Genomic DNA, 26,112 nt, shown 5'->3' with positions numbered 1-26,112 from the left:
ATCCAATTAGTTACGCCATAGGTTATTTGCTCATTGCTTCCCTTTAAACTGATATTCGGTTAACCGAAGTAACGTAACATCTCTAATATTTGCACCGCCACTTCTGAAAAATGAAAACTTTCTACAAGTAAAAAGTACGATATCTATTGTCATTGAAGAAGTATGAATTTACCGTAGGAATTCCTTAGAAATGGAAAGTAAACAACTGCGATTACTGTATAAAAGAAATCTAGATTGAGCACGCGCAAAAGTACGAATATCTAATTTTACAGAACCATCTGCAAAGTAGCAGCAGCGCTTGCGTGTTGTCGCTTTAATGTCTTTGTTTCATATTTATGCACACCATGCTTTCCACGTGTATATCAGACTGTAATTAGTACAACAATTAAAACAATAGCAATTTTACGATTAATCTTTATTTCGAACTGTAGCAAGTCTTTTGCATTTAAGTTTTGTGCATATCTATGGAATAATTAAATGCCCTGACTGCGAGATGTTGCAATAATTGAACGAATACACGTTAATTAGCAAATTAAGACATAATATTATTCCGATCAATACGTAATTTATTAAAATCTGTATAGAAAACATTACAAATGAATAGGGTTAACATTTTTACGGACAACTATTCATTGAATAAAAAAAATTTTTGCTGTAAATGTGGCCTATCTGTGTATAACTTTGAATTTTAGCAAAAAACATTTGGTAGGGACAATCGTCGCGAATCTGGATATTACACGATTCGCTTATCATTTGCTATTGAAGGAGAATTACGCTATACATAATTATGCTCGCGTTTATGTATCCAGCGACCTTTCTCATAAAAAAATTAATTGACTCTCAATTACGTCGACAGAGGTAGACTATATAATTTTCGAAGCGCGATTTGGTATAATCGAGTATAGTCGGTGAAAAAAGTCGTAGTACTTAAAATAATGGGTAGTTTTTTGGAGTGAGAGAAAGAGTAAAAAACGTGGCAACAATGCGGCAGCCAGTAGAACTACCGGGGAATGCCATATATATTTTCGATAGCGCGCTAGAGGACATAGCATTTCAAAAGTTTTGGCGCCACTGAAAATCGCCTGTCGATTGGCCAGGGCCAAAATGTCGGAAGTTCATTTCCAATCTACGTGGCGATTAGCGAGAGCGGAGTTAGTGAAGGGTATCTAGTGCGCAGAGTGAGAGAGTGAGAGAGAGAGAGAAAGAGAGAGAGAGAGAGAGAGAGAGAGAGAGAGAGAGAGAGAGAGAGAGAGAGAGAGAGAGAGAGAGAGAGAAAGAAAGAGAAAATGAGAGAGAGCGTGGCCGCTACTATACACGGGCAGAAGTGAACAACGTGCAGCTGCAGCGTGAGTGCGTGCTCTGACCAACGCAGTTTCCGGCGGACTTTTCTATACGCAGCCAGTTACACGAGAGCCAAGTTGTGTGCACGCTTGTAGAGCAGGCTCAGGCACGCAGCGAAAACGGGTTAACGGTATAACACGCACGGTGAGAGCGCTGCTCCCGCAGAGAGAGAGAGAGGAGTAGAGTACGAGTGTGAGGGACAGGGGCAAAGGAGATAAAGAGAGAGAGAGAGAGAGAGAGAGAGACAGCGCGAACGTGACGAACGCGAACGAGCGAGAGGAGTGAGTGAGTGGTGAGAAAGAGAAGGTAGGAAGGAAGGTCTTCCCCGCGATGGCGAACAGCGTAGCGCCGGACTCGTGGGAGCAGCAGGCTGACTGCGACGAAGCGGCAGCGACTAAATCCGTCGAGAGCAAGTTCTCCACGCTCAACGTCAACGCTGCCGAATTCGTGCCTTCGTTTTGCATGCCGGCGGCAGCTACAACTACTCCTGCAGCTGCCACTACACAGCAGTTCCAACCATCGTCGGACGAGCAGCCACAACCAGTAGCAGCAGCAGCAGCAGCAGCACCAACGGTAACGACTCCACAGCAGGACCTTTCGCCAGCCGCGCCCGACATGCCGCCCGAGACCCATCACGGTGAGTATACCTTTACGCAAGCACGCCTCGTGCTCTGCACGTCCTGCTTTTTGAGGTTGGGCCACGCAACATCGGGGATGGCAGCTTGCTCGTACATCGTGGCGCCCGGCTATCGCACGTAGACAGTCAGACTCTAGAGGGTTAACTTAAATTTCTCCATTTTCATGCGCTCTCACTTTTGGACATTTTGAGGGAAACGCGACTTCATGTGTTCTTGGCGTATCGGGCTCTCTTTTCATCGGCGCGCGCGCGCTCTCCCTTTCTCTCGTATGACCACTATCTATCTTTTTCACACACGCGTGCCAAGTTTCATTTTTCCAACTTAACCGAAAAATAGAAATTTATACTTATTAATGTTATCTAGCCAAATAATCGTGCCGTCGGGGTGTACCAATGAAAAGAAAGACTGCTTTGCTTGTGTAGTTTGCCTGTTCCATACGTTCAATATTCGTAATGCATATTTACCGGGACGAATCACCAATGTTACTCGTATTAAATTTTAGGAAGCAACTGTTACGGTTTCAACGTTGAGAATAAGCTATGTACCATATTGTTCTATATTTTTGCAAATGAATCATTGTGCTCTCACATGTGGAATTAATTGTACAGATCTGTAGATTTTCCTTGATACCTTTACACACCGATTGATTGTTACCTACTTGAAAGTCGATCAATCAATGGATAATTACTGATTTTCTATTGCTCCACTGAGAATCGATCAAGATCTTTTTAATTTTCTAAATTTCCAACTTCCTCATCAAACATATTTTTCTTTATTGATTTAGAGATATTTATATAAGTAATTTTGGCTATGTGATTAATTCTATTGAATGTAAATTTTTTCCTTTTCTCATTCATAATTTTTTGTGAAATTGTTGAATGTAACCTACAACAGGACAGTCTTTGATGAGTTAATAATCTATCTAGCAATATAAAATCAATTTAACTTAATTTAAAAATAACCAAAACCATATTGTGTGTTAAATGTAGACACAGACACACCAACAGTTCCACCTGACCCAGCTGCAACTCGAAATGAAGAGCCACCTGCTGGAGGAGGAGCACCGCCTCCTGCCAACTCAAATGCAGGATCTACAAATGCAAGTCCTGAACACCAACCAGCAGACTCATGGGAAGAGGCCGCAGTGGATGGAGATCCCCTTCTGACTCCCGAAAATGAAGAGGCGAGTAGAAAAAAATTAGCGCTTATGTAACATATGCTTAATAGTGTTAATGCAATACTTGGAAGGTTTGATAAAAGCTTGTGACTTCAAGAACTTTTCAAATATACAATATTAAGATAACAACAAATTTCTTATAAATAGTTCACTTTTATATTTAGCACTCAGAAATTGTATATTTTTTATGTTGCATAAATGAGTAGAAAAATAATTCTTGATAACTGATTCTCTAGTCAATTGCTTTCTGATATATATTTAACAATATTTTGTAATTACAGGCTGAAGGTGATATTGAAGAAGATGAGGAAGCGGTAGTGAGAGTGCCAAAGAAGAAAGTCGTTAAAGTTGCAGAAGACACAAAGAGTAAAAAAGAGCATGTTAATGTTGTTTTCATTGGTCATGTAGGTGAGTCGGTCAAACCTTAAACTCAAATAAGGGCTTTTAACAAAATATGTAAATGAATTAATTTTTATTAATCTAATAGATGCTGGAAAGTCTACGATTGGTGGTCAAATAATGGCACTGACAGGAATGGTGGACAAAAGAACACTGGAAAAGTACGAAAGGGAGGCAAAGGAACGAAGTCGAGAGACGTGGTACTTAAGTTGGGCATTGGACACCAACCAAGAAGAGCGTGAAAAGGGAAAAACAGTGGAAGTTGGCCGGGCATACTTTGAAACTGAACGCAAGCATTTCACAATACTTGATGCTCCTGGTCACAAGAGTTTTGTGCCCAACATGATTGGTGGTGCTGCTCAAGCTGATCTCGCCGTTCTTGTGATTTCCGCAAGGAAAGGAGAATTCGAGACTGGATTTGACAGGGGCGGGCAGACTAGGGAACACGCTATGCTTGCCAAAACCGCCGGTGTCAAGCATCTCGTCGTTCTCGTCAATAAGATGGATGATCCTACCGTTGAATGGGATGAGACGAGATATAACGAATGCAGGTGACTTTTTAAACTCGTTTTTATTTTCTTGCACGCAGTTACTGCCATTATCTTTGAGTCACTTCTGACCTCGACGTGATAACTTTATAAATGAAAGCTTATTCAAAATGAATAATCTAATTGAGACAAAACTAATTATATAATTTTATTTTCAGAGACAAAATTTTACCTTACCTCCGTAAATTAGGATTCAGTCCTTCAAAGGATCTCACATTTATGCCTGTCTCAGGTCAACTTGGATTGGGATTAAAAGATCCAGTTTCCGAAACAATTTGTAACTGGTACAAGGGTCCAGCTTTCATACCTTTCATAGACTCTCTTCCTTCGCTTAATCGTAAGAATAATGGACCATTTATCATGCCTATTGTTGATAAATATAAGGATATGGGCACTGTTGTCATGGGTAAAGTAGAAGCAGGTGAAGCCAAAAAAGGACAATCGCTTCTCGTGATGCCTAATAGGGTAAATATTTTATCATTGTTGCAGATATAATTTTGTTTTTAAAATCATTGAATAATATAATTATTTTGTTTCCTAGACGGCAGTAGTGGTAGACCAGCTGTGGTCTGACGACGAGGAAGTGACGTCGGTAGGACCAGGTGAAAACGTGAAAGTCAAGTTGAAAGGTATCGAAGAAGAAGACGTGAGCCCAGGATTTGTTTTATGCGATAATAACAATCCGATTAAAACGGGAAAAGTCTTTGACGCCCAAGTGGTCATCCTAGAACATAAGAGTATCATCTGTGCTGGTTACAGTGCCGTGATGCACATTCATTGTGCGGCCGAGGAGGTCACGGTTAAAACTCTGCTTTGTTTAGTGGATAAGAAGACGGGTGAAAAGAGCAAGACGCGGCCGAGGTTCGTCAAACAAGATCAAGTCGCGATTATGCGAATTGAGTGTGCTGGAGTTATATGCCTTGAAATATTTAAACTATTTCCTCAGATGGGAAGATTTACCCTCAGGGATGAAAGTAAGTCAGCCAATCTACTATTAAAACATAATTCAAATCTATCTTCGTATTTTATTAAAGTATTCACATTCGCGATTTCGATTAGAAGTTATACAACAAAATTTAAACAGTGATTTCGAAACGTAATATAATTGCAATGTTGAAAACGGGTATTTTAATAATAATATTTAAGAATTACGTTGTAAGACGAGTATTGTTTCATGTAAACATTTTATTTTTAGATAAAACAATTGCCATTGGCAAGGTGCTGAAGGTATTCGAGTAAATCAGCTCACTTTTTGCCATGAAGAGGGGGAACACTTACAGTGTGACGAAAATGTGAAAGCAACGATAGGAAGCTGAACACTTGGTATAATAATAAAAAATAAAGAAAAATACAGCGGTCACGTCGATTACTCGTGGAACACTGACATATGTACACATATACTGTCGCGTACGCACTTACACTCGACACCAATTTATACCTTACTGATGAGATTTTTGGATCGGAATAAGTAAAGAGGTAAATGCGAATTATATATATTATATATACGAAGAAAATATATAAAAACCTGAAATCCAGGCCACTTTTAATCGCATCAAATAGGAAAAAATGTCGATTGAAGGCTGCATGGTTTTCTTGAGAAACAACATTTTGAGCGTTGAGTGATATTTCATGTAAAGGGATATTAATACATAATGATAAATTAGTAACAAAGTTTTTTCAATAACGTGAAGACGATATTTTTGTTTTTCAGAGTTTCGCTAATTAAACGTAAAAAAAATATTATCGACGAAAAAAAAACATTACTCTAAGGGTTTATTATTATTATTAATATTATATTGATTATGATTATCTTGAATTTGATGGGTAAGCGAGGCATCTCGCTTCAATTAGTTAATACCTCACGCAATGTATGATTTATTTTTATCATATTATTATCATTATTAATAATAATTATTATTGTACTGTTTCTTATTTTATTGTCATTAAAAAACGAAAATGAGAAAAAGTCTATTTTATTTTGTTTTCAATATTTATGGTTTTCAATGTCTTGGCCTTTCATTTTGTTAACAAAAATAAAATCATATTTACAATCAACTGTAAAAAGACTTGAATGCTCACTTGTTATAAAATTTCTGATATTTCTGGAAAATGCATATAAAGCAGTGAATGGGATAAAAAACGGTACTAAGTTTCGATTCACATTGCAAAGTGATAGACGATAAAATTTAGTCTCAGCAAGCTTTTGTTTAGGTGATCGTCCCAACAGGCTTGTTATAAATCATGCGTAAGTTGCCAGTGTAAAACTTTTTACTATTGCCATTTGTTATTACGCGTGACTAGCGTTTAAAAGAATTTTTTGTTCATGAACAACAAAAGTGCGTTTTTAATGATTCATTAAACATTTCACGCAAAGGTTTTTATCTTGACATTGTATAAGACTCGTAATTTTCTGATTTCGCCGTTGTTGGATAATAATAAGTAACTATAATCGTGTTTTAACTATAATTTCTTTGTATAACTGCAAATACGTTCATTTATACTGTTTTTTGTAAAATGACGAATCGGAGTATATTTAAACATCACTCTTTAATGCTTCGTATTGCTAAAGAGTGAAAGAAAAATGGATTAGTTTTAGAAATTCAGATTGAAACCTTTGCGTTTGTAATTATAATAACAATAGTGATAATTGAAGAAAAAAATGAAATTCTCCGCTCGTTCCAAAGTTTTAGATTGTGATGGCAGTAAAAGTAAAGGAAGAGAAAATGAAAATATAAATAGTGTAATCTGGAAATATTTGTAAAGTATGTGGATCGGATTACGGGCCCATTGTTATTATTGAATATTATTAATTGAACTAATATTAGTTGATACAATTGTGAACTACCAATAATGCTAAAGTTTAAAATACAGTAGGGTGCGATGGTAAGAAATTAAAAATAAAATAAAAAAATTAAGAAAGATCTATAGAAAGGTTTTACAGTAATGAAAACGGAATAAGTAGATTTCCGAGAGGCTTAGCACACACAACAATCCGAGGTCACATGTATATTTTTATATATATAATTGCGCTAACAGTCAAGTCGGTCGATTCAATTTATTTCATTCTTTAAACACATACACTTCACTTCGTCAATCGTAAAGATGTGCTGTCCTAACGTATTCGCATTGTCCCGATACATTCTTATTGAAATAGATTTATTTCAAACGAATGTGACGAGGATGAAGCAATATACTACGAATTTTCGTATATTATATAATTTTCTTCATTTACAAAAAAAAGTGTAAAGCTATTTTGAGTAAGTTTAAAATCATGTAAACTAATGGTGTCCTTATTATTAAACAAAAAGAAATACATAAGCTTCCAATGTATCGGTGAACACTTCTTTCTACACAAAAGCAAAATTAAACATTTAAATGACAAATGAAAAAAAAACTAAGAAGACACACGTGTCTCTTGAAAATAGAATTATATTGTAAAATGCAATTTTTATGAAATATATAACAAGAACAATACTATATGGTACGAAAAGGATCCTGAACATAAATTTCATCGCATACATCGTCGCAAGTCGTAGCTTTCATGCTGCCTCGTCTATATCATTGTTTCGTACGCAAAAAATGAAAGCTTTTAAAATGCATTTTAATGTTGTAAATAATAAAGATATTTTATAGCAGGAATTTTTTGATATTTTTTTCTTCCTTCTGTATGATTGTATTTGTTTATAGATAATATCAAGCCGTTAATATTTTATAACGTAGTATTTAACAGATACTACTTGATGTTTATAAAAGTAAGACGATTATTATCGTAATTTAGTTTTAAAAAATATACGTAGAGATGTATTGTTTAAACAAAATTTTTTATTCTACAGTAGAATTTTATTATTTCTTACAATAAAATTAAATGTTTATATATATTTATTTCAATTCTTAAATATTGTTCAACAAAGTAGTATTAATTTTAATATAAAATAGTTACATGTTAAACAAAAAGAGATTCTCATTCTTCAATTACATGAAGAACTTATGAGGAAAACTGAAAATATACAGATAAAAGAAGAGAGATAGTTATAATAAAAAACTAGTTGTCAATCTGTTGCTCAATCCTGGTACACGTTCGATGTTCGTTGTTCGACGTCTGGTGTCTCCTTAAGTAGAAAGTCCCTTTGTCTAACTTTCGTTAACATCCAAGTGAATTATCTACGTTGAAATTAAAATAAGTAAGACAAAAAACATTTGGTTCATTTGAATTATAATTTTCCTTACTCTGATTTTTGAACAATTATTTATTATTAAATAAAAAAAAATTGTTTTTACAAAGTAATTCAATATTTTTCAATCAGGAATAATACTAATATTCTTCCCTTTTTTTAAGAATGTAGAAGTATTCTTTCCCTCTTTAACTAAGCCATATCGTACATATGTTAATAATAAGTTACGGATTATGCGTTTGCGCAGTTGGTTCTGTAACTTGTGAATATATCGTCAGTAAGCAGAACGTTATCAGGTTTTATCAAATTTATAACTCTAATATTTCAAATTAAATATTCAATCGAACGTTCTCGTCAAAATGTTTAAAATCGTAAATACCGTGACGATTTTGTTGTATTCTGTGTGTTTAATTTAATAATAAGAAATCACAATGCATTTTTCTTTTATCTACTGGAAGAATGGGTGATAGTGAACTGTTGCACACATCAATAATGAAATGATAAGAAACAATGCATAAACTGTCTTTAAGACGGATTCGTCGTAGATGATTTAGTTTACAAAATGTTTTATGATAAAGTATGCTGTTCTTTAGCATCGATTGCCCTGATCTTTGTAATCATTACCGTTATTTTTGACAGGTTAGTTTTATTGTTTCTACTTGTATCAATAGAGTTATTTTTTTTATTGTTATTTAGTATAACTTATTATATTTTTTATAATTTCAGCTTTTTTTGGGCAGTTTTTCTCTCTGCTCTGTACATAATTGGATTATTTTGGGGAGTACAATTAATTTCATTTATTCAAAGTACTTCTACTTCAAGCAGTAACACTAAGTCCACCAATGATGAATTATGCAGAGTTTGTGGTAACAATCAGTGTAAAAGGCATAGCAAATTACCACATTTAAATCCTATACCAAAAGTTCCAAAGGGATTTGATGTGGCTTTAGAAAATGTAAGCTTTGTTTCAAACAATTTTATTAATAACTTTTTCTCTTTTGTTATGGTAACTTTTAATTATTGATACAAACTGTTTTAGTTTTTAGAAGAGATACTACAAACATATGTGTGCGCATGGTATTCTGCTGTATCATCGAATGAAGCTTTTGTTCAACAATTGAGATTAGCTATTGCTACAACTATAACAAACATCAGCAGTCGTTTATTTAGAGCTGATCTTTCAAGCATTATTTTTAAAAATTTGATTCCAATTGCTATTAATCATGCAAAAAATTATCAAGAGTTGAAGAAGAAAGCTAAAGAGCTAGGAGGTAATCCTACTGATTACGTAGCTGACTTTCTAGAGTCAAAAATACATCCTGCAGCTTATTCAAGAGAGGCAGAATTGAATTATCTGAGAGGAATAACTGCTATGTTGTTGCCATGTCTATTACCTGCTACTCATATTTCTACAAATAACCAAGTGAATATTGCTTGAAAAGTTCATGTTTGAAAATAATAATATTATTATATGTGGTCCTGACATTCATTTGAATTTTAGGTCCTTCTGAGAGAAGTTTTAGCCAATTGGGTTTTGTTACCAGCCATCGATGCTCTTGCTGATCCAGATAATCTTAATATGTTAATTTCTTTATGTACTCATCATAAAGGAAAATTTGATCAATCCATAGATACTATGTATGTTCCTATGCTTCAAACATGGATTTCCAAACGGCAATCTTTGCAAAATTTGATGAATCCACTGAAGCCTTCATTGGAAGAAGTACTAAATGATCCTGAATTACTGTACATGTTTATGCAACATATTAAAGACTCTGGATTAGTAACTTTACTGCAATTTTGTTTAGATATTGGTAAATTTTAGCTGGAAATGTGAATGAATTAAAATTTTTTAACTAATTATCAATTATTTCAGGTGACTTGAGTAAAAGAATGTTAAATCCTGAAATGACACTAATGACTGAAGAGACTTTGTATAATGATGCCAAGAAAATATATTCTATTTACCTAGATCCTGAGAGCATAGATTTTTTAAATTTGCCTATGTACATTTCACAAGGCATGAAAGAAAGTAAATATCTAACTTTTTTTGCTTTTGTTTTTTGAAAAACAAAGCATGTTGTTTTGATTAGCTATTAATTTTTTATCTATTTTTGCGAGATTAGTTTTAGACCTTGGACCCAAAAAGGTACAAGAATTTAGAACGTCGCGTCCTCTATACGATGCTCATCAAGAAGCTCACACATTGTTAGAGAATACTTGGCTACCATCATTTCATCATACTTATCAAGTAGTGGCTTACCAATTTAAATCATATTCAAAACATTCGATTTTTAAGGAATATTAATGAATATTTTTATTGCAGATGTACAAATTTTTATGTGGTTCACAAGTCACAAACACTTCTGTAAAAGCCAACTCGCAAAATAGGTAACTAGTTCTTTATTTGCAAACTGAAAATCATTGATTAGAATTAACGCGTTTAATTTTTTTGACAGTAACGTAAGTAGTAGCATTGGTGTAGGTGCTCGATTGACGAATCAGTTAGGCAAGATTCGAGGAGTTTTAAGAGCTTCAGCAGTGGATGGAGCGCCGTTTCATCCGCCAAGCGTGTACCAAGCAGAGGAGGCTAACGGCACACCGCGTATTTCCGGAGGTGAGGCGAATCTGCAAATGTCGACGAGCCGTGATCTTACAACTTGGCGCGTTACTGTACCTAACGTCGACGGTGGAGGCCCACAGCCTCTTTATGTGGTGGCAGTGCATAGTGTTTCCGAGGACAAGTCGTGGACAGTGCTTCGAAGGGATCAAGATTTCTACGCATTAAGAGCAAAATTATCTGAATTTCATGGGGACAAGGAACTTAACGATTCACCACTACCTACAAGGAAAAATCCTCATCCGTCTTTGACTGCGAATAGGTGAGTGCAGAAGTAGTTAAGATTTTGTTATGCAATGTAGAACTGCAAAAATAAATAATGAAATTACAGGCAGAGATATGAGGATTTCCTTCAGAAACTGCTGTCTAAGCCGACCCTTCGAAACAGCGAGTTACTTCATGCATTTCTGACATCGTCAAATTTAAAGCCTTACTTTACGAATTTCAGTACTCCAGATATAGGTGTATTATATCAAAATATGGCTCATAAGTTGAGAAAAGAAAAAGGTCAGCATTTGGATAAGTTCATGAGCACATTTCTTGCCTCAACCAGTCTCAAGCATGAGCTACCTGACGTAGGAATTGAGCTTTCGGGAGATAACAACTTTCACGACACTCAAAAAAGAGGATGGAATCGGCTCAGGTCCGGACCATTCAAAGATAATTTGAGTCTCAACTCGAAAGTCAAAAACTTTCCTTACATTGTAAATAATATAGAGCATACTACAGGTGCTTGTTTTTGTATTGCCGAAGCAAGTGAGTTTCAAGTTACTTCAAACTTTATTTTTTAATCTGCAAAATCATTCGAATCAGGATGTTTCTTACTTTTAGTGGGCAGTTTATTAGAGTTGTCACCAATGATATGTCGTATTATTTGGGTTATAACGTCGGCGATCCGTGCGAGTATAGATCCTTTTGTAAATAAATGGTTTTACGAGATGATAGTGAAGTTATTAAGTGGTGGCAGGGCGGCAATGGTAGTGCAACTGCTGCACTCAGCCATATTTAGCAATGAAGCCAAACATCCCTCGTCAAAGATACCAGCTGAAGTGTATTATAATGAGGCGAGAAGTGGACTTCATAACCTTGTACCGCAATGGTTTCTCTGTATACATTCCAAGTGGTGTGAATTAATGGATTCGCTACTCGAGCCCATTCAACATGCTGCGTTTAACAAGCATTTGGCCTACATGCTTGTCGACCATCTTCTGGTGAATCTGTTTCCCGAGCTCACGTGAATACAACTTGTGAATGATATATAACTTTTTTTGTTTTCGTATAAATACACGATGATATTAAATTAACGCACATTAAATCAAAGTGATTACTTGATCGTTCGCGGTGTATCTTTCGAACAGCATTTAAAAAACGTGATATTTTTAAAAGAGATATTTAGTTTTATTTATTTTTTCTTCTTGTCGTCTTACTCGATGTTGTATTTGTATAGCGGTGGAAATTTTATAATGGTACAGTCACGTCGTTGTTCTTAACTATTTATGTACATAATAAATACATTTTCACAATTGAAATCTATCTTTTCTTTAGCTTAAACATTCTGTTCTAGCTTTGACAATAGAGAGTAGGATATAGTAGAATAAGCAAGAAAAACATAAGAGCAGAGTTTTTGAGTAAGAATAATCTATATTTACAATATCTTTGTACAAAGTCTGTACAAGTTCGTTAAATTATTAATCAAACTAATATACGTAAATTGTAAATAAAAATAATATCTAAAAAGTTTCCGACTTATACAACAAACGGTTTATTAAGCTACGCTGGACAAAACGACAGTTTATACGCCGCTATGCAAGCGAAGTCAGTCTTTCGTGCGCTGATCTGTGCAATACTCAATTGTCATCGAAACATATCACGCAGTCTCTCGTTCACATCTGGATCACATGTATCTGTGTTTGATTTTCATGGTTTGTTTGACATTAGTTCCAGGACACTATAGAAGAGTAGTCGCTGCTGGATACCAGCCGTCGGTTCGTTTGAATAAGGCGCTTTCTCAGTCGGAAAACGCTTTAACAGAGTCACGCCTGGGCGATGACGACACACCACCACCAAGTTCGAACTGAATTTCCTCGAGGGTCTTGCCTTTTGTTTCCGGTACCATGAAGAACACGAAGAACGTGCCAGCTAAGCACACAGCGGCAAAGAGCCAGAAACACGTGTAAGCACCTGCTGCTTGCTCCAATGGAGTGTAATACTTGGTCACAATGAAGGCCATCAACCAGTTGAACAGACACGCGCTGCTTCCGGCGATACCTGTAAAAACATTTCAATTAACGTCAGTTATTGTGTTTCATCAAGGTTCTTTGAAGGTCTAAAATTACCTTTGACAGTCGACGAGAAAATCTCGCCCATCATCATCCAGGGAATGGGTCCGAAACCCATGGAGAACAGAAAGATGAAAGTACAGATGGAGACCAGAGGCAACCAAGTGATGTTGGTAACGTCGTATTTAGAGTCGTCCAAGTAAAAGTAGATTCCCATGATGAGAGTGGTGGCGAACATGGCAAAAATCGAAGTGAGCAGTAAAATTCTCCTTCCAAGTCTGTCGACGATTAAAGTACTCAAGAATACCGCCACGACTTGAATGACACCAACGATGATCGTTGCAGTATTCGCGTTTAAATCTTTGTTAGCTTTATCGAAAATCTGTCCTGAGTAAAAGATTATTGCGTTAACACCGCTGAGTTGTTGGAAGAACATCAGACCAAAGCCAATGATGAGGGCTTTGACGGCAGCCTTCGTTCGGATCGCTTCCACGAAGGACGTTCTACTTCTTTCCTGCTCAGCAAGGATGTCGATCTGCGCTTGGATTTCCGGCTCGACATTGTACCTTGGACCTCGAAGCCTGATGAGACTTGCCCTCGCAGCATCTTCGTCGCCTTTCTTCAGGTAGTAGATCGGTGTCTCGGGCATGAAGAAGAACACGCAGAAAAATACCAAAGGAATTGCCGCCGAAACGAGCGACAGGTAGAACATGCTGATAGCCGGCCCAAGACCGTAAGACACCAGGATTCCAACGGTCAACATCAGTTGAAAGTACGAGCCCAGCGTACCTCTGATGCTGCTCTCGGCGATTTCTGCTGTGTACATGGGTGCTGTCACGCAGAATGCTCCGCCAGCCAGACCAGTTATGAATCGACCAATGTAGAACATAGTCAGCGAGTTGGCGAAGATGATGAGCAGCCAGCCAATGGTGAACGGCACCACAAGGATCAACATCGCGGTTTTTCGGCCGATCATGTCGCAGATGATGCCGATCGGCACGCAAATCGTCGCCGCGCCGAGGGTCACGAATGAGCCGATCCATGAGAAATCCTCCGCCGTGATGACAATATCGTACTCTTCGGAAATCCTGACGCCTTTTTCACCTGCGACCGACGACCAGCCAAGCACCATACCCATCGCCAAGGCCCCGAGAGTCGCCGCGATGCCGGCCATATACTGTGGCAGCTTCTTCGCTGCCGCGACATTGCGATCTCCCGAATTGGAGACGAGAGTCTGCTGAGAAATTCCGATGTTCTTTTCCACCATGATTCTGTTACGGCTGCTTGATTGCTGAGCTCCAAGCAGAGGCGTCGCCTCGCTGTCCTGCAATCAGACAATTTTAATCGTTCCGTTATCGAAGAGCACAGCGGCTGATATTTTGGAGGCTGAGTTTGGGACAAACAAGCGCGAATCGCTATGCGGACGAAAGTGTATTCAGATGTAGATCGTAACGATCGCCAATTAGCCTGCGCGCGTGCAGTTGTGCGGAAGGAGCGAGAGGAGGACGAGCGGCTGCACGGTGGTCCATTGTTATCGGCAAAATAAAGAACTCGCAGGCGTCGCGCAACTGCGTGGCGCACTTGGTAGCATTTCTCGCCGCGCAAGCTGGTCGCCGATCGAACGTTCGCTCGTTCAATCGCGTCGGCCCGTCCAACGGGATTCTTCGACAAGGCAGTGCGTTCGTACGAGTGCGCTCGATTGGACTTGCTATTTTCGTACGTACCACCATTGCGCTGCTCGTAGCAGCTGACGCGATGCCATCGTAATCGTCGTCGCGCATCTTCGTTTATTCTTGAGTACTATCCGACTTTACGCTGCTATAAGGTCCTAATCGACGACGCGAGCGGCTGTTGCCGTGCAGTCATGTCGACCAACTGTTTCTCTGGCCGTGGCTTCGCCTTTCGCTGCCTGCTACTGTGCTCTCTGCGCGAATGACGGCACGCGTTCGCAGCGCACGCACGCCCAGACAAACGCTTGTGTGAGTGAATGCGACGACTCCCCCGGTCAGTAGGCAACCCCGCGTACTCGTGGCGCGCTCGGTGCATTAGTTAATTGGCGCGCTCGATTCGGTTTGCACTCGTGACTCGATTGCTTTTTGCGAATCGCTTTGCATTGTCTTATCAATCCGTGACGCACGCGAAGCGAGCCGACGCAGTTTATCCGAATTTTTTCCATTTTCTTATAGTCACTGTTTGCGAGCGTTGCGTGACAAGGAATGCCGAGTTTTCGGTTTGTTCATATATGGCTTCTTGTATACGTGACAGAATGACAGTTTATTTGTCAACTCGTCGAGCTCCTATTTCATGATTAAGCCTGCGGACGACATTAATGCGTTTGATCCAGTTTTTCGGAAAAATAAATTATTTCAATAATGTTCCGACAGAAAACTATCTGCTCTATTTCAGATGTCCACGCAGTTTCTCGATAGCGATGATTGCCGCTGGTTATTTCCTTCCAATAATGAACACATGAATATTAGCGTGGAAAGAGTCGTTCAGCTAAAGAAATTCTTTTTAACGTGTGTCGCGCGTACAATTTGCATGGCGCACAATTAAAAAATACAGAGTAGAGCAATTTTCCTTTAGAAATTTTGCGAGAGAGGCAAAAATATTATGAGGAAAATCGTTTTTTAGTGTAATTTTACGTGAATTATGGCTGAGCGTGGCGAAATGACATTTTTTATATTTAAAAATCGTAACGAGTATTAATGTTTATAGTTAATAACATTTAAAATTGTAACTACGTTCACGCGTTATCTCGATCATTAACGAAACGAGCGAAACCGAACAAAAAAATTCGCCAACGAGTATAGTTTGCGTTTTTATACTTTATTGCATAATCAGCCGTAGAGAAGTTGATAATTTGCGCGGCACGGCGCCTTGATGGGAGCACTCGCTAAGGTCGTACAAACCCGTACCCTGCGAGTCGTCTTTCAGACGGCCGCGTTCTCGCCACGATCAATATTCTTATTTTAAGAGCAAACATTATCTTTCGCAAGGAGTGTTAATGCGTTTCTCTCTCTCTCTCTCTCTCTCTCTCTCTCTCTCTCTCTCTCTCTCTCCCCTCTCCCCCTCTTTCTCTCTTTCTCTGTCGCTCTCTCGGCTGGTACTGCAGCAGCGATGCAACGGTAAAGGGCAAATCGAGCTTGCCGCGCTAATGCATAGGGAACGCGGAGAAAAATCGATGCGAAGAGCTATATGTGGGAAACGCCTCGCAATCGGCGACCCATCCCGCGTCGACATAATCAATGCACACGCGTGGCTGACTTGGCTATTTCACTGGTAGCGCTGTGCATTGTGCTCCACCATCCCCCTCCCCCAGCTCGAAACCTAGCGGAGCTTGCAATTAAATGTCATGACGGATCGACGCGACTCTCGATATTTATAGACTTTTAATTGCTTCTCCACGAGGCGCGGACAGATATTTGCGCAGGAGATCACGAGAAGGGAGGCGAGTGGAATTGCAGTAAGGAAAATTGGGGGAAACAAAGCGAAAGGAAAAAATGCGAGCGTCGACGTCGGTTGATTTGCAGCTGGCTCGGATCGGAATGGTTTTTCGCGCCACAAGCCTCGTACGGCCGCGGAGATGTACACCGACAGGCGGACGGCTAATGGAGTAGCGATGCGGGCAATAATTTATTGGGAGGAAATGTACCTCGCGCCAATAAGGCGCGCGAGCGCTCTGCAGCGGAAGCCGCGGACTTGTAATGAAATACTCGCGCGATCATGCCGCACGAAGATGCACGCGGGCGCGCGCACGCCGGCGCTTTAATACAAATCACGGAATATGAATAGTAATTTGGCGCGCGCGAGGCAATTCCAATTCCGCATTTCGCCGCGGGCAGAGCGGCGCGCGACGTTTAATCGGGAACGCGAGCGAGCGTGCAGCCCTTTCAGTGGCAATTTGCTCTCGCTCTCGTGTTTCCGCGTGGTTTGCCACCCGGGGAATTCATAGTCTTGCCCGGCCCGATTGCCGTGACGCTCGATCGACCTCGAAGAGATGGCAAATTCACGATCGTTCGATCGTGCTTCTGCATAAGTGTGAGAACAAAAGAAACGCCTATCGGTTCCGCCTTCGATTGTTTCCTATTTTTTTCCTTTTTTTTTTTTTGAAATTCTAATGCAAGCCTGATGAGCTTTCTTCGTTTGTTCTTTCATGAGGCTCCACTTGCACCGTATAGATAGATTGGATTTTAAGTTCCAACGGCACGGCCTTTACGTGCTTCCGCTGCTTTCTGCATCACGACTTTTCGTCATTGCTCGTATCGTGGTCTCTGAGCGATGCATCATTCATGACTTAGATCCGCGATAAAAAGGAACGCCCGCAACATCCTCATACTTCGACTTTTAATGATCCGAAGGAAGATCTTTCAAACAATTTAAACTACTTTTCCTTTTTTTTCAATGCCGATTTTAATCTCGAAGGCTAAGTGCAATTTTTTCGTTCCCTCAACTTTTCACTTCCGTATAATCGTTTCAGTTCTTGATAAGAACAAAGAAATTATTTTTTTCCTACAAAAGTTTTCGTTCAGGCTGATGAAATGACGCGATTAAGAAATTGCAGTTAGTAAAAAGTCATTGACGTTGTTTTAATTTTGCACTTTAATAGTTACGTTCGCGCTGATATTATTAATTTCCTACTCATTTTTTTTATCTCTATCAAATAGGTAATTACACGCATATATAAATATATGTTCTTTGTCGCCGTAGACAAGTATATTCAAATATTATTTACTGGAAAGTCTCGATTAAAACAAGCATGCAACAGTTTCAGACCATAATGAAAGAACAAACAATTGCTTCTGACATATCTGACGACTTTCTGGGTAAACTTTCCTCTTCGTATCCGTCAATCGCTATGTTTGCAAAAGACTGAACGCAATCGCGAATCTTCCTTACGCGACGCCTCGTACGATGTGATAGGAAAGAAGCCCGTGGTAAGCGCAAAAAGCTTAAAACACAGAGAGGGAGGTTCATTAATGCAACTCACGCGCGATCACTCCGCTTACGTAAGGCACGTGCGTTCATTCCGACGAAAGCACGTGTATTTTTGTTCTTTTCCATCGTGGGGACAGATGGATAATCAAGGTGTCGAGATGCAATCAAACAGATAATACCCGTTTCCGTAGATCATCCTCGTGCATTTGTCCGGGGATGTTTGCTTTATTCTTCCGCGTAGTTGGAAAATACATATTGCCCAACTATTAGCGGTATGTTTACGCACGAATTACGGAGATGAGGTATTTATGCACCGAGCACGCTTTATCGGAATAAGTAGCTGGGAGGAAATTGTATAATTCGCATTTTATCATTGTCTCTCTTGTTTGTGAAAAAAAAAAAAAAAAAAACAATGGGAGCCGAAATACGTGGCTTGGAACGCTTTAATTGCACGAAAAAAGAAAAAAATATATACGGCATGTCCTGACGCCACACACGACTACTTCCTGCTCCCTCGCGTCTGCCGCCTTTTGATTTTCTTACGTAACGCGTCCGATTAATCGCGTTTCCGCGAGTCGCGAATTTTGCAAACACCTCTCGGCATTGTTTCAACATTAACTACACTCAAACTTTGTCGTGCGCGGCATTTCCTCGAATGTAAACGTTGTTACAACAAGTTTCATCACGCCACGGCGAGAAACTCGCGTGTGCGTCGGACACATTTCCCCGCTTTTGGATCAAGTTATCCCTCGCAAGCCACACGACTTGTCATTTGTCAAAGTACTTGCGCAATTCGCGCGTGCAACTGCATACGTATACTCTGTAACCGAATTGGCTTTGTTATCTCGCGCGCATCTCTGCCGCCGACAGATTATCACTTTACTCGAGCTCTTTCTTACGTGGGCGCGTCACGCGAGATAAGCTGCAAATTCGGCAATCGTGCTATTTTTCACCGTCGCTCGGTAAATAATGAACGAGCGCGAACTGGAATGTCTTTTGAATTGTCGACGGATGAATTTCCGCGAGAACGATAGAAGGGCGCAGGCAGCGAACGACACTGTCCAGCGCGGAGATTGGCTGTCGACATGTAATTGAAGCAGGATTATCAGCGATTTGGGTGCACGGTTGCCGTTCGACAAGCTAACCCCTCGAGTAACGCGCGGCTCCTTTCCTTTTGATGTCGCTGACGCGCTGGGTCGAGTTGAAAGGAAACTGGGTCAGCGTGCTTATCAAACTGGACGTTACGCAATAGTCTGGCACTGCGAGGTAGCGGATTCCGAAAATCCAAGTAACCCGCCCTTACGCGCGCAGCGAAATACGATTACGCGCGGGGGCGGGAAAAGTGGGTCGTCTCCGATCGATGTAGCTGCTACTGGGTTGCCAGGATTTCGCGTCCCTTTCTTCCTTCGTCGAGCAGAAGCGCGTCTCCGTATCGTCCTCGATGGATCTAAATTACTTTCGGCCTTTTTTTTCCGTCGTATCCCTTCCACTCGCGAGATTGGTATCGGTATATCGGTCGCGAGACTCAATCACTTAACTGATATAGTTGGATGTGTTTGGTGTACGTGGGGAATTCTTTGTCGGCAGGTAAGCTCGCGGAATTTCATTTGGGTATCATTGTTAGCGGGGAAGAACCTATTGGAAAAAAGTCTTTTGATATTGGATTCGCGAGTCGGATGCAAGCGTGAGTGTACTCCGCGCGTTCGACCTAATTTACTCTCGTATTAAGAGGCATGCGCTCATGACAAACGGAGTTTCGCAAATGTAGCAAGTTGGAACGAGAAAAAAATGCAGTTCGCCGAGAGGCTGTAACATGAATTTGTATTACATCCGGCTGCAATCGCGGCACTACGTCTTTTTTAATTAAAATTTTCAACTGATTTTTTTTCCGTTCCCTCACCCGAGTTTCTCAACGCGCCTTTCTATGAAAACTCGACTACTGCATTTTCACGGCGGATACGAAAAACCATGCATTGCTATTCCAAAAGTAAAGCTTGAGAAAGAGAGAGAGGCTCCTTTTCACGTGGATGCAATAATGCGCACAGTTAAGAGGTCATTGACGAAATGTATTCATAAGTGAGAAGCTTCGAGGAGGTAGGCTTGCCATTGTCGAAAGTCGCGCGATTGAATTCATTTTCGCAACTCGCGCGATCATTCTATACATGCCTTTTTTTCAGTTCAAGTATCGCGTTTCACTGCATTCGCGTAGCACAGATTCACAGATGGTTATATCGTTAACTCTCGAGTGTCATTAATGGGAAATACCTTATTTCATAAGTTTGTTTGCAAAAAAAAATAACGATCGAAACGCGAGAAATCGACGAAAATCGGACAAAAGCGCAGTCGACCGATCGATAATTTTCTCGACACCTGATAAGCGCGTCGCGGAACAAATAACATAAACAACGCCAAGCGAAATAACAGCTCGCTTAACTGGTCAACCAATAACTGATCTTGGAACAGAAAAAAAAGCACCTGAAAAAAACCTCTTGGTATGGATCGATGCACACGTAGATTTCGCTTTCCAAATACCCGCCTGAACGTTTCGTTGCCGAGCTTGCGCGAAGATTTCGGAAAAGTGCAAGTGAAGCATGACAAGCGGTCGGTAATAAAAAAAAAGTGGCGTTGAATGTGTTTTTTCTCTGCTGTTATTATTCAATCCCCCCTCTTCTTCTTCTTCTTTTTTGTGTAATGAGGTTAGTGTAATAAACTAAATAACGATATTAATGAGTCGGTGGTCACTCAAGCGCGCTAGATGAGATGGTACGTCTCTACCGATTTCGCAAAAAGTAAGAAAAAAAAGTTAAGTGAATTGGCTTCCGTTGCATCACGGAGCGAAAAGCTTGCACTGCGAACAGACGTCCGATGGAAGAAGAGGATCGACACTTGTCGCGAATAAAATTTGCAAAAGCACTGTCGTCCGCCGCGAGAAACGAAAGCCACATCACAGAGTGGACAAAGAGCTCGAGTGGGACAAAAGCTACCTTTTGCTGTAGTCTCGAGTTGTCTTTGCCGCCGATCCTTGGGCTGCTCTTGCAAGCTGGCGCTTCGATCGGTTAGCGTCGAGAGAGAAAACAAAACTAGGCACACTGTTCTACTTGCTTCTCATAACGGGAACCGCAAAACCACGTCCGTCGACGATTTGTTGTTGTGTTGTTGTTGTTGTGTTTCTCGATTGGCGTGACAAAAAGAAAGAGAAAACGCGTGCGGTTCGATGCACACTGAATCGCTCACACACGCGGCTGACGCTTTTAAATCCAAAGGGAAATACCCCCTCCTACTTACTATACACTTGTGTGCTCGTTGCTGTTGGCGCGTCAAGCGCCGTTGCTCTCTCTCTCTCTCTCTCTCTCTCCAATGGATTTATCAGACCGAGAGGATGATGAGCGTCTACACGACGGCTCGGCGCCAACCTTGCCAACCAACCCCTACTCGCTTTGCCTTCGGGGGTAGGTCGCGTGCATAGTCTCCCCGATGTTAGGTGGGGTAGCCTTCCAACTTGTTTTCTTCTTTATCCATTCCCATTTTCGGTGGTTTGATTCAATGTCAAGGCCGACGTTTTTGCGTCATTCTTCTGTTTTTTCCTTATCTTTCTTTCCGCGGGGCAAGCTTTCTTTTTCTCGTTATGCAAAGGAAAAGAGGAGATCTTGGATCGTAACTCGCGCATTTCCATTCTTACATTTGCATTATGAATCGTACGAAAGCCAACGTTAGTAGTTTTTTTTATTGTTTGGTTTTGGAAATGAAGATGCTTGTTTTGGGAAAACATTGTGTATTTTCGAATGCAAATTGGCATTCACTCGATACTTATGTTTCGTGCGACAAGAATAACGTTGGAGCATTCGTTTTTTTTTGTAATTCTTTTCAGCCGTGGCAGCACAATGGCAAAGTTTCGTTACGAGTACAAGTTACGGCAACTTGAAATTGTAATAGAAAAAAAATGTTGAATGATTATTTTCAACGGTTATTCTCGTCTTTATTGTCGTCTCGTATTGTTTGTTTCGCAAAGCAACCACAAAAATATCTATTTAAATTTTCCATTGCAGAAAAAAAATATTTTACCACGAGACCGATAAATTTCATGAAATCGGAAATATTGAGTTTCAAAACAGATCCATACGAAGAGTATACCTTGAAAATAGACGATACGATACGAATATAACGAAGGCGATCGCGATGACGAAGTTATCCGCACCCTTCTTGCGAAAAATAGCACGTTTTTATTTTCGCGTGGTAGCCTTCGACGCGATTAGAATTATTATAAATTCGCGCGCTACTTCATCTTGCATGACGCACGTGGGGTCCTCGCACATACGAGAGGTATTCTTTCTCCTGGCATATAGTTTGGCTTTCCTCTCGCCGTTGTCGTATTCGCACTTGTCATCACCTGGAATAACCAAGAAAGTGGGTTCTCTTTCCTTTTCGTCGATTGTATTTTTCCCCAAGCATGTATTTATCACAATGTTCTTGACATGGATCAATCGCTTCGGAATGCAGCTTTGTTTATTTTTTTTCCCGCCTCTTCTTACTTATTTTTCAGCCTTTATCAGGCGCTATTGACAATTACACTCGACGCACGAAAATCGCTCGTAGCTATGTGTGACAAATTTTGTTAAGGCACGAATGGAATGACGAACTCTCTATCGCAACTCTAACCAAATAAACCTGTTAGATAGTAGCTATCAAAATAAGAGAAGACTGGATTCCCGTGCGTTCCATTTTTTTCAAATCGCGTTTGTTGAAACAAGTGTCGCAATTTCATTTTCTCGGAAGAATTTCAAATAATAATTAACGTTGTTTTTCATTGAACGTCTTGGTAACCTCGTGGTTAGCATACAATTCTAGGTTTCTCGCGGCCGAATTCCCCGACGGTTATTATATAAGTTTAACGTCCTGCCTCACGGGATTGTGCTTTTCAATTGACAGCTTCGACGACTGTACATTGATAACCAAACCGACGGATAGTTGTTTGCGTTTACAAATGTAACCATGTAAATTTTTACCCTGTTTTTTATTTTTTTTATTTTTTTTAATAAGAGAATGTTTCACTCAATAGCCATCTCTGAGAATTGCTGGAATAACCTTGTCCATCGCATAAAGAATGCAGGAGACGAGTGCTTTCGGTCTCTCGCGAGGATAATAAAAATTTTTTTTTGGCTGATTAGTATTATAATCACTAAAAGACCGCTTACTCGAACGTCAGTACACTAAAATTACGAGATAAAGTTTCGACAAAAATTATTATCTAATCGACGACGTTGCATAATAGTCACAACTTTGTTGCCTACGCACTTTGCTTAATGGTCCACTTTTTTTCACTATGTCGCGGAAACTTGATGCGCAACTTGAAAACAAATATGATAAAAAAGAAGCGCGCGAGTTTCAATCTGGGAAAGTTTGGGTGGATAGCTTTCGACGTGCGAAACTTTTTTGCAGAGCGACGATTCGTCCAAGCGCAAATGGCAACAAAGTGGACGGCGACGACGACGACGACGACGACGGAGAAGCCGGAAAATTCCTTTTGCCCAATCGAAGTTGCAACGATAAACGACGAGCTACAGAGAGAGAGAGAGAGAGAGAGAGAGAGAGAGAGAGAGAGAGAGAGAGAGAAAGAGAGGGGGGGGGGGGGCAAGATACTAATCAGTTAGACGTTGAACGAGTTCGATCGTTTTTTATCGGACGTTTAATCAGTACAGTGGAACCCAGTTGGCTAAGAAAAATAGACTTTCAGCGTAAAAAAGGAAATGTATCTCTGGCGCTAAGTGATAAACTGAGACTGACTTGTAGAACATATTTTTTTAATTCGATAGAAAAAACAAAAGAAGTCGTTTTCTACAAATATGTCATTACACTTTTCCAATATATGTTGTAATTTTTGTCAACATTTAAGCTTCGAAATCGAAAGATACAAAAGCTACTCTCCTTTTAGCAATTCGTCATACAAAAATTCCCACTTGAGAGTGTAAGTGACCCTCTATTCACCTCTAAAAGGCGTGCAAAGTGCGCCTCGGTCATCGTGCGGCACCCGTAAAACGAGCGAACGATAAAATGTGCGTGCTGGTGTGCGAGTACAGCAGCCAGTCGTGGAAATACGCGTATGCAAATTCACGACCGAAAGGGGTTGAGATAATGATCGGCAGGACTCGCCCTTGGCCGTCGTCGTAGGTTGAGCTTAATTTGATAGAGGCATGCTTTTTTGCCCTTAAGACGATGTATGATCGTGCGTGAACTTTCCATTTCTTATCCGAGTTCCGAGTTCCATTGCTTTGAGTGAAGAGAAAATTATTTTAATTGCATTGTAAACTCTGTGCAATTTAGTTTGGTAGATCGTACGAATGTTGTAAGTAATTGTTGCGAATTTTGAGTGACGTATCCTTGAAAGTTCAAGTTCAAGTGATAACGTGAATAAATGACTTTGTTGATTGCATTGTAAAATATTATTACTATTTCTATATAATGGACTATGATATACTCTAGAATATTGTGCATTTTATATTCTATTAAAAACTTCGAAGAGCGTTCAAGTTTGCCTTGATAATTTAATTTTTATATTATATTGTTAGATAAAATATCAAGCAATACGTATTGATTTTTTTCAGAGGCAAGATTATCCATTATTCTAAAAAAATACAAACTGGTCTAATGCAAATTTTTTCATCATCGATCAAATATATTTACTCAAGCTCATTGCTTTGATTCATCACCTATGCGTCAACGTACGAAAAAAAGGGAAACAAACCAAACACAATCAGCCTCTGATTTCCTTCGCAAAGGAAAAAAGAAAACAGAGAAAGATCTTTTCTGTCTTGCGGTCGACCAAATAGAAGTCCGGGGACGAGCCTCCGATGACGTGCAGCCTTGATTTCCTCGCGTGTCATCTACCTGCGCGGGAACACGTCTAGTAATAATAATAAACCGAGAAGGAGAAGAAGACGACGAGGAGGAAAAAAAAACACGAGTTGCGGCATCGATCGTTGCATAAAGAGCGGCGTCCAAGGAAAAGGGCATTAAGTGCATTCTACTTGCTGCTCTCTTTTGCAGCTTTTATAAAAGCATTAGCTGATTAAAAGGCCTTGCCTATCTTTTTTCACAGCCGGGGCGAGCGAGTGGCAGTTTGAGCGACGTTTTTTCCTTTTATTGTTTTTCATTTTGCCGCGCGTCTCTCACTCGTTTACCCTTTTTTTTTATAGATACGAGAAACGAGGGATAGGTATTAGCTTCGGAAAGGAAAGTCAATCTCTCTCTCTTTCTTTCTCTCTCTCTCTCTCTCTCTCTCTCTCTCTTTTGCTGCTAAAACGATTGGATTTTCTAGCTTTTGTCCGCAAGAGATACGTCGATTGGCAGACGTTTGTTAAACTTTTAGATCTTTTCTTCAATGCGATGCGCATTGCCGATCGCTAAGTTTCATTGAAATGATTGTGTCCACGGTGCAAACTATCGGAAAATTTTGATAACAAGTAGCTCCAGTGACAGCGGCTCTCAGACCCTTGAGCAGATTTTTTATTCTATTTGTTCAATTCGCTAGACTATCAAAATATTATCTTCGTTAAGAAAGCTGCGTAACTACGAAAAGTAATCCGAGACAGTTGGGAAAAAAATTGGGCGGCTGGATACCTCAATCAAGGCTGAAACTCGATTAAAGCGTCTGAGTGGTATCGTCAAAAAAACATGGTCCAGGCGTCCGCAGCTTCATTAACGCCGCTCGACTTGTCGTCTAATAGCCGCCAGGAGCTAATCGTGTCTCGTCCCCGAAAAACTATATACGTAAAACCTATTTCTGCTAAGTTGACCGGGCTTTACTATTTCGTCGCGTCGACGCGGGTCGTAAAAAAGCCGCGCCTACCGTGGTTGCTTTCAAGTTCACCGAGCGCTCCTGCTGAGGTAATCGTACAAGTATGCAACGACTCGCCTTGATTAATGCGAATCAACAATAATGACCGTGCACACTTACAGTCTTTTAGTTTCGCTGTGCTTTGCACGCGAATCGTATTTTGGTGGTT

The 26,112-nt window shown here is 40.0% G+C and overlaps 3 protein-coding genes across 4 annotated transcripts; 2 read left to right on the top strand and 1 right to left on the bottom strand.

Annotated features, from left to right (window-relative positions):
* The first annotated feature begins 937 nt into the window (after window positions 1-937).
* Window positions 938-7,735, top strand: LOC131668238 (eukaryotic peptide chain release factor GTP-binding subunit ERF3A). The gene is made up of 7 exons (XM_058942243.1): window positions 938-1,978; window positions 2,969-3,162; window positions 3,438-3,564; window positions 3,644-4,106; window positions 4,262-4,568; window positions 4,645-5,077; window positions 5,299-7,735. Exons 1-7 carry the CDS (start codon window positions 1,672-1,674, stop codon window positions 5,340-5,342), a joined length of 1,875 nt encoding a protein of 624 aa, XP_058798226.1. The 5' UTR covers window positions 938-1,671; the 3' UTR covers window positions 5,343-7,735.
* A 782-nt stretch (window positions 7,736-8,517) lies between these two features.
* On the top strand, window positions 8,518-12,328 carry LOC131668237 (sorting nexin-14-like). Its single transcript, XM_058942242.1, has 10 exons — window positions 8,518-8,914; window positions 9,002-9,230; window positions 9,315-9,698; window positions 9,777-10,089; window positions 10,152-10,307; window positions 10,402-10,526; window positions 10,602-10,666; window positions 10,735-11,157; window positions 11,227-11,651; window positions 11,727-12,328. Exons 1-10 carry the CDS (start codon window positions 8,838-8,840, stop codon window positions 12,131-12,133), a joined length of 2,604 nt encoding a protein of 867 aa, XP_058798225.1. The 5' UTR covers window positions 8,518-8,837; the 3' UTR covers window positions 12,134-12,328.
* Window positions 12,329-12,531: 203 nt separating this feature from the next.
* LOC131668239 (facilitated trehalose transporter Tret1) lies at window positions 12,532-21,346 on the bottom strand. Of its 2 annotated transcripts, none has more exons than XM_058942244.1 (3): window positions 14,899-16,139; window positions 13,232-14,498; window positions 12,532-13,163 (listed from the first exon to the last, which is right to left on the bottom strand). In XM_058942244.1, the coding sequence occupies exons 1-3, from the start codon at window positions 14,953-14,955 to the stop codon at window positions 12,904-12,906; spliced, it is 1,584 nt and encodes a 527-aa protein (XP_058798227.1). In that variant the 5' UTR covers window positions 14,956-16,139; the 3' UTR covers window positions 12,532-12,903. The 2 variants fall into 2 exon arrangements, with proteins under 2 accessions (XP_058798227.1, XP_058798228.1); XM_058942245.1 differs by lacking the exon at window positions 14,899-16,139 and adding an exon at window positions 21,097-21,346 and having other exon boundaries at window positions 12,536-13,163.
* Window positions 21,347-26,112: the final 4,766 nt, after the last annotated feature.

The sequence above is a fragment of the Phymastichus coffea genome, unplaced genomic scaffold, assembly GCF_024137745.1.
Source record: "Phymastichus coffea isolate CEN01 unplaced genomic scaffold, Cenicafe_Pcof_1.1 PCOF00075, whole genome shotgun sequence".
NCBI lineage: Eukaryota > Metazoa > Arthropoda > Insecta > Hymenoptera > Eulophidae > Phymastichus > Phymastichus coffea.
The sequence above is the reverse complement of the archived record's forward strand: the minus strand, read 5'-3'. Positions and strand labels throughout refer to the sequence as shown.

Excerpts from the sequence above, each read along its gene's own strand:
- LOC131668238 (XM_058942243.1), top strand. The coding sequence starts at position 1,672 with ATGGCGAACAGCGTAGCGCCGGACTCGTGGGAGCAGCAGGCTGACTGC. Across the intron at positions 3,565-3,643 it reads TGTTTTCATTGGTCATGTAG|ATGCTGGAAAGTCTACGATT; the intron begins GTGAGTCGGTCA and ends TTAATCTAATAG. Across the intron at positions 4,569-4,644 it reads TTCTCGTGATGCCTAATAGG|ACGGCAGTAGTGGTAGACCA; the intron begins GTAAATATTTTA and ends TTTGTTTCCTAG.
- LOC131668237 (XM_058942242.1), top strand. The coding sequence starts at position 8,838 with ATGTTTTATGATAAAGTATGCTGTTCTTTAGCATCGATTGCCCTGATC. Across the intron at positions 8,915-9,001 it reads ATTACCGTTATTTTTGACAG|CTTTTTTTGGGCAGTTTTTC; the intron begins GTTAGTTTTATT and ends TTATAATTTCAG. Across the intron at positions 9,699-9,776 it reads ATATTTCTACAAATAACCAA|GTCCTTCTGAGAGAAGTTTT; the intron begins GTGAATATTGCT and ends TTTGAATTTTAG.
- LOC131668239 (XM_058942244.1), bottom strand. The coding sequence starts at position 14,955 with ATGCGCGACGACGATTACGATGGCATCGCGTCAGCTGCTACGAGCAGC. Across the intron at positions 14,499-14,898 it reads CTACGAGCAGCGCAATGGTG|GACAGCGAGGCGACGCCTCT; the intron begins GTACGTACGAAA and ends GTCTGATTGCAG. Across the intron at positions 13,164-13,231 it reads TTTCTCGTCGACTGTCAAAG|GTATCGCCGGAAGCAGCGCG; the intron begins GTAATTTTAGAC and ends ATGTTTTTACAG.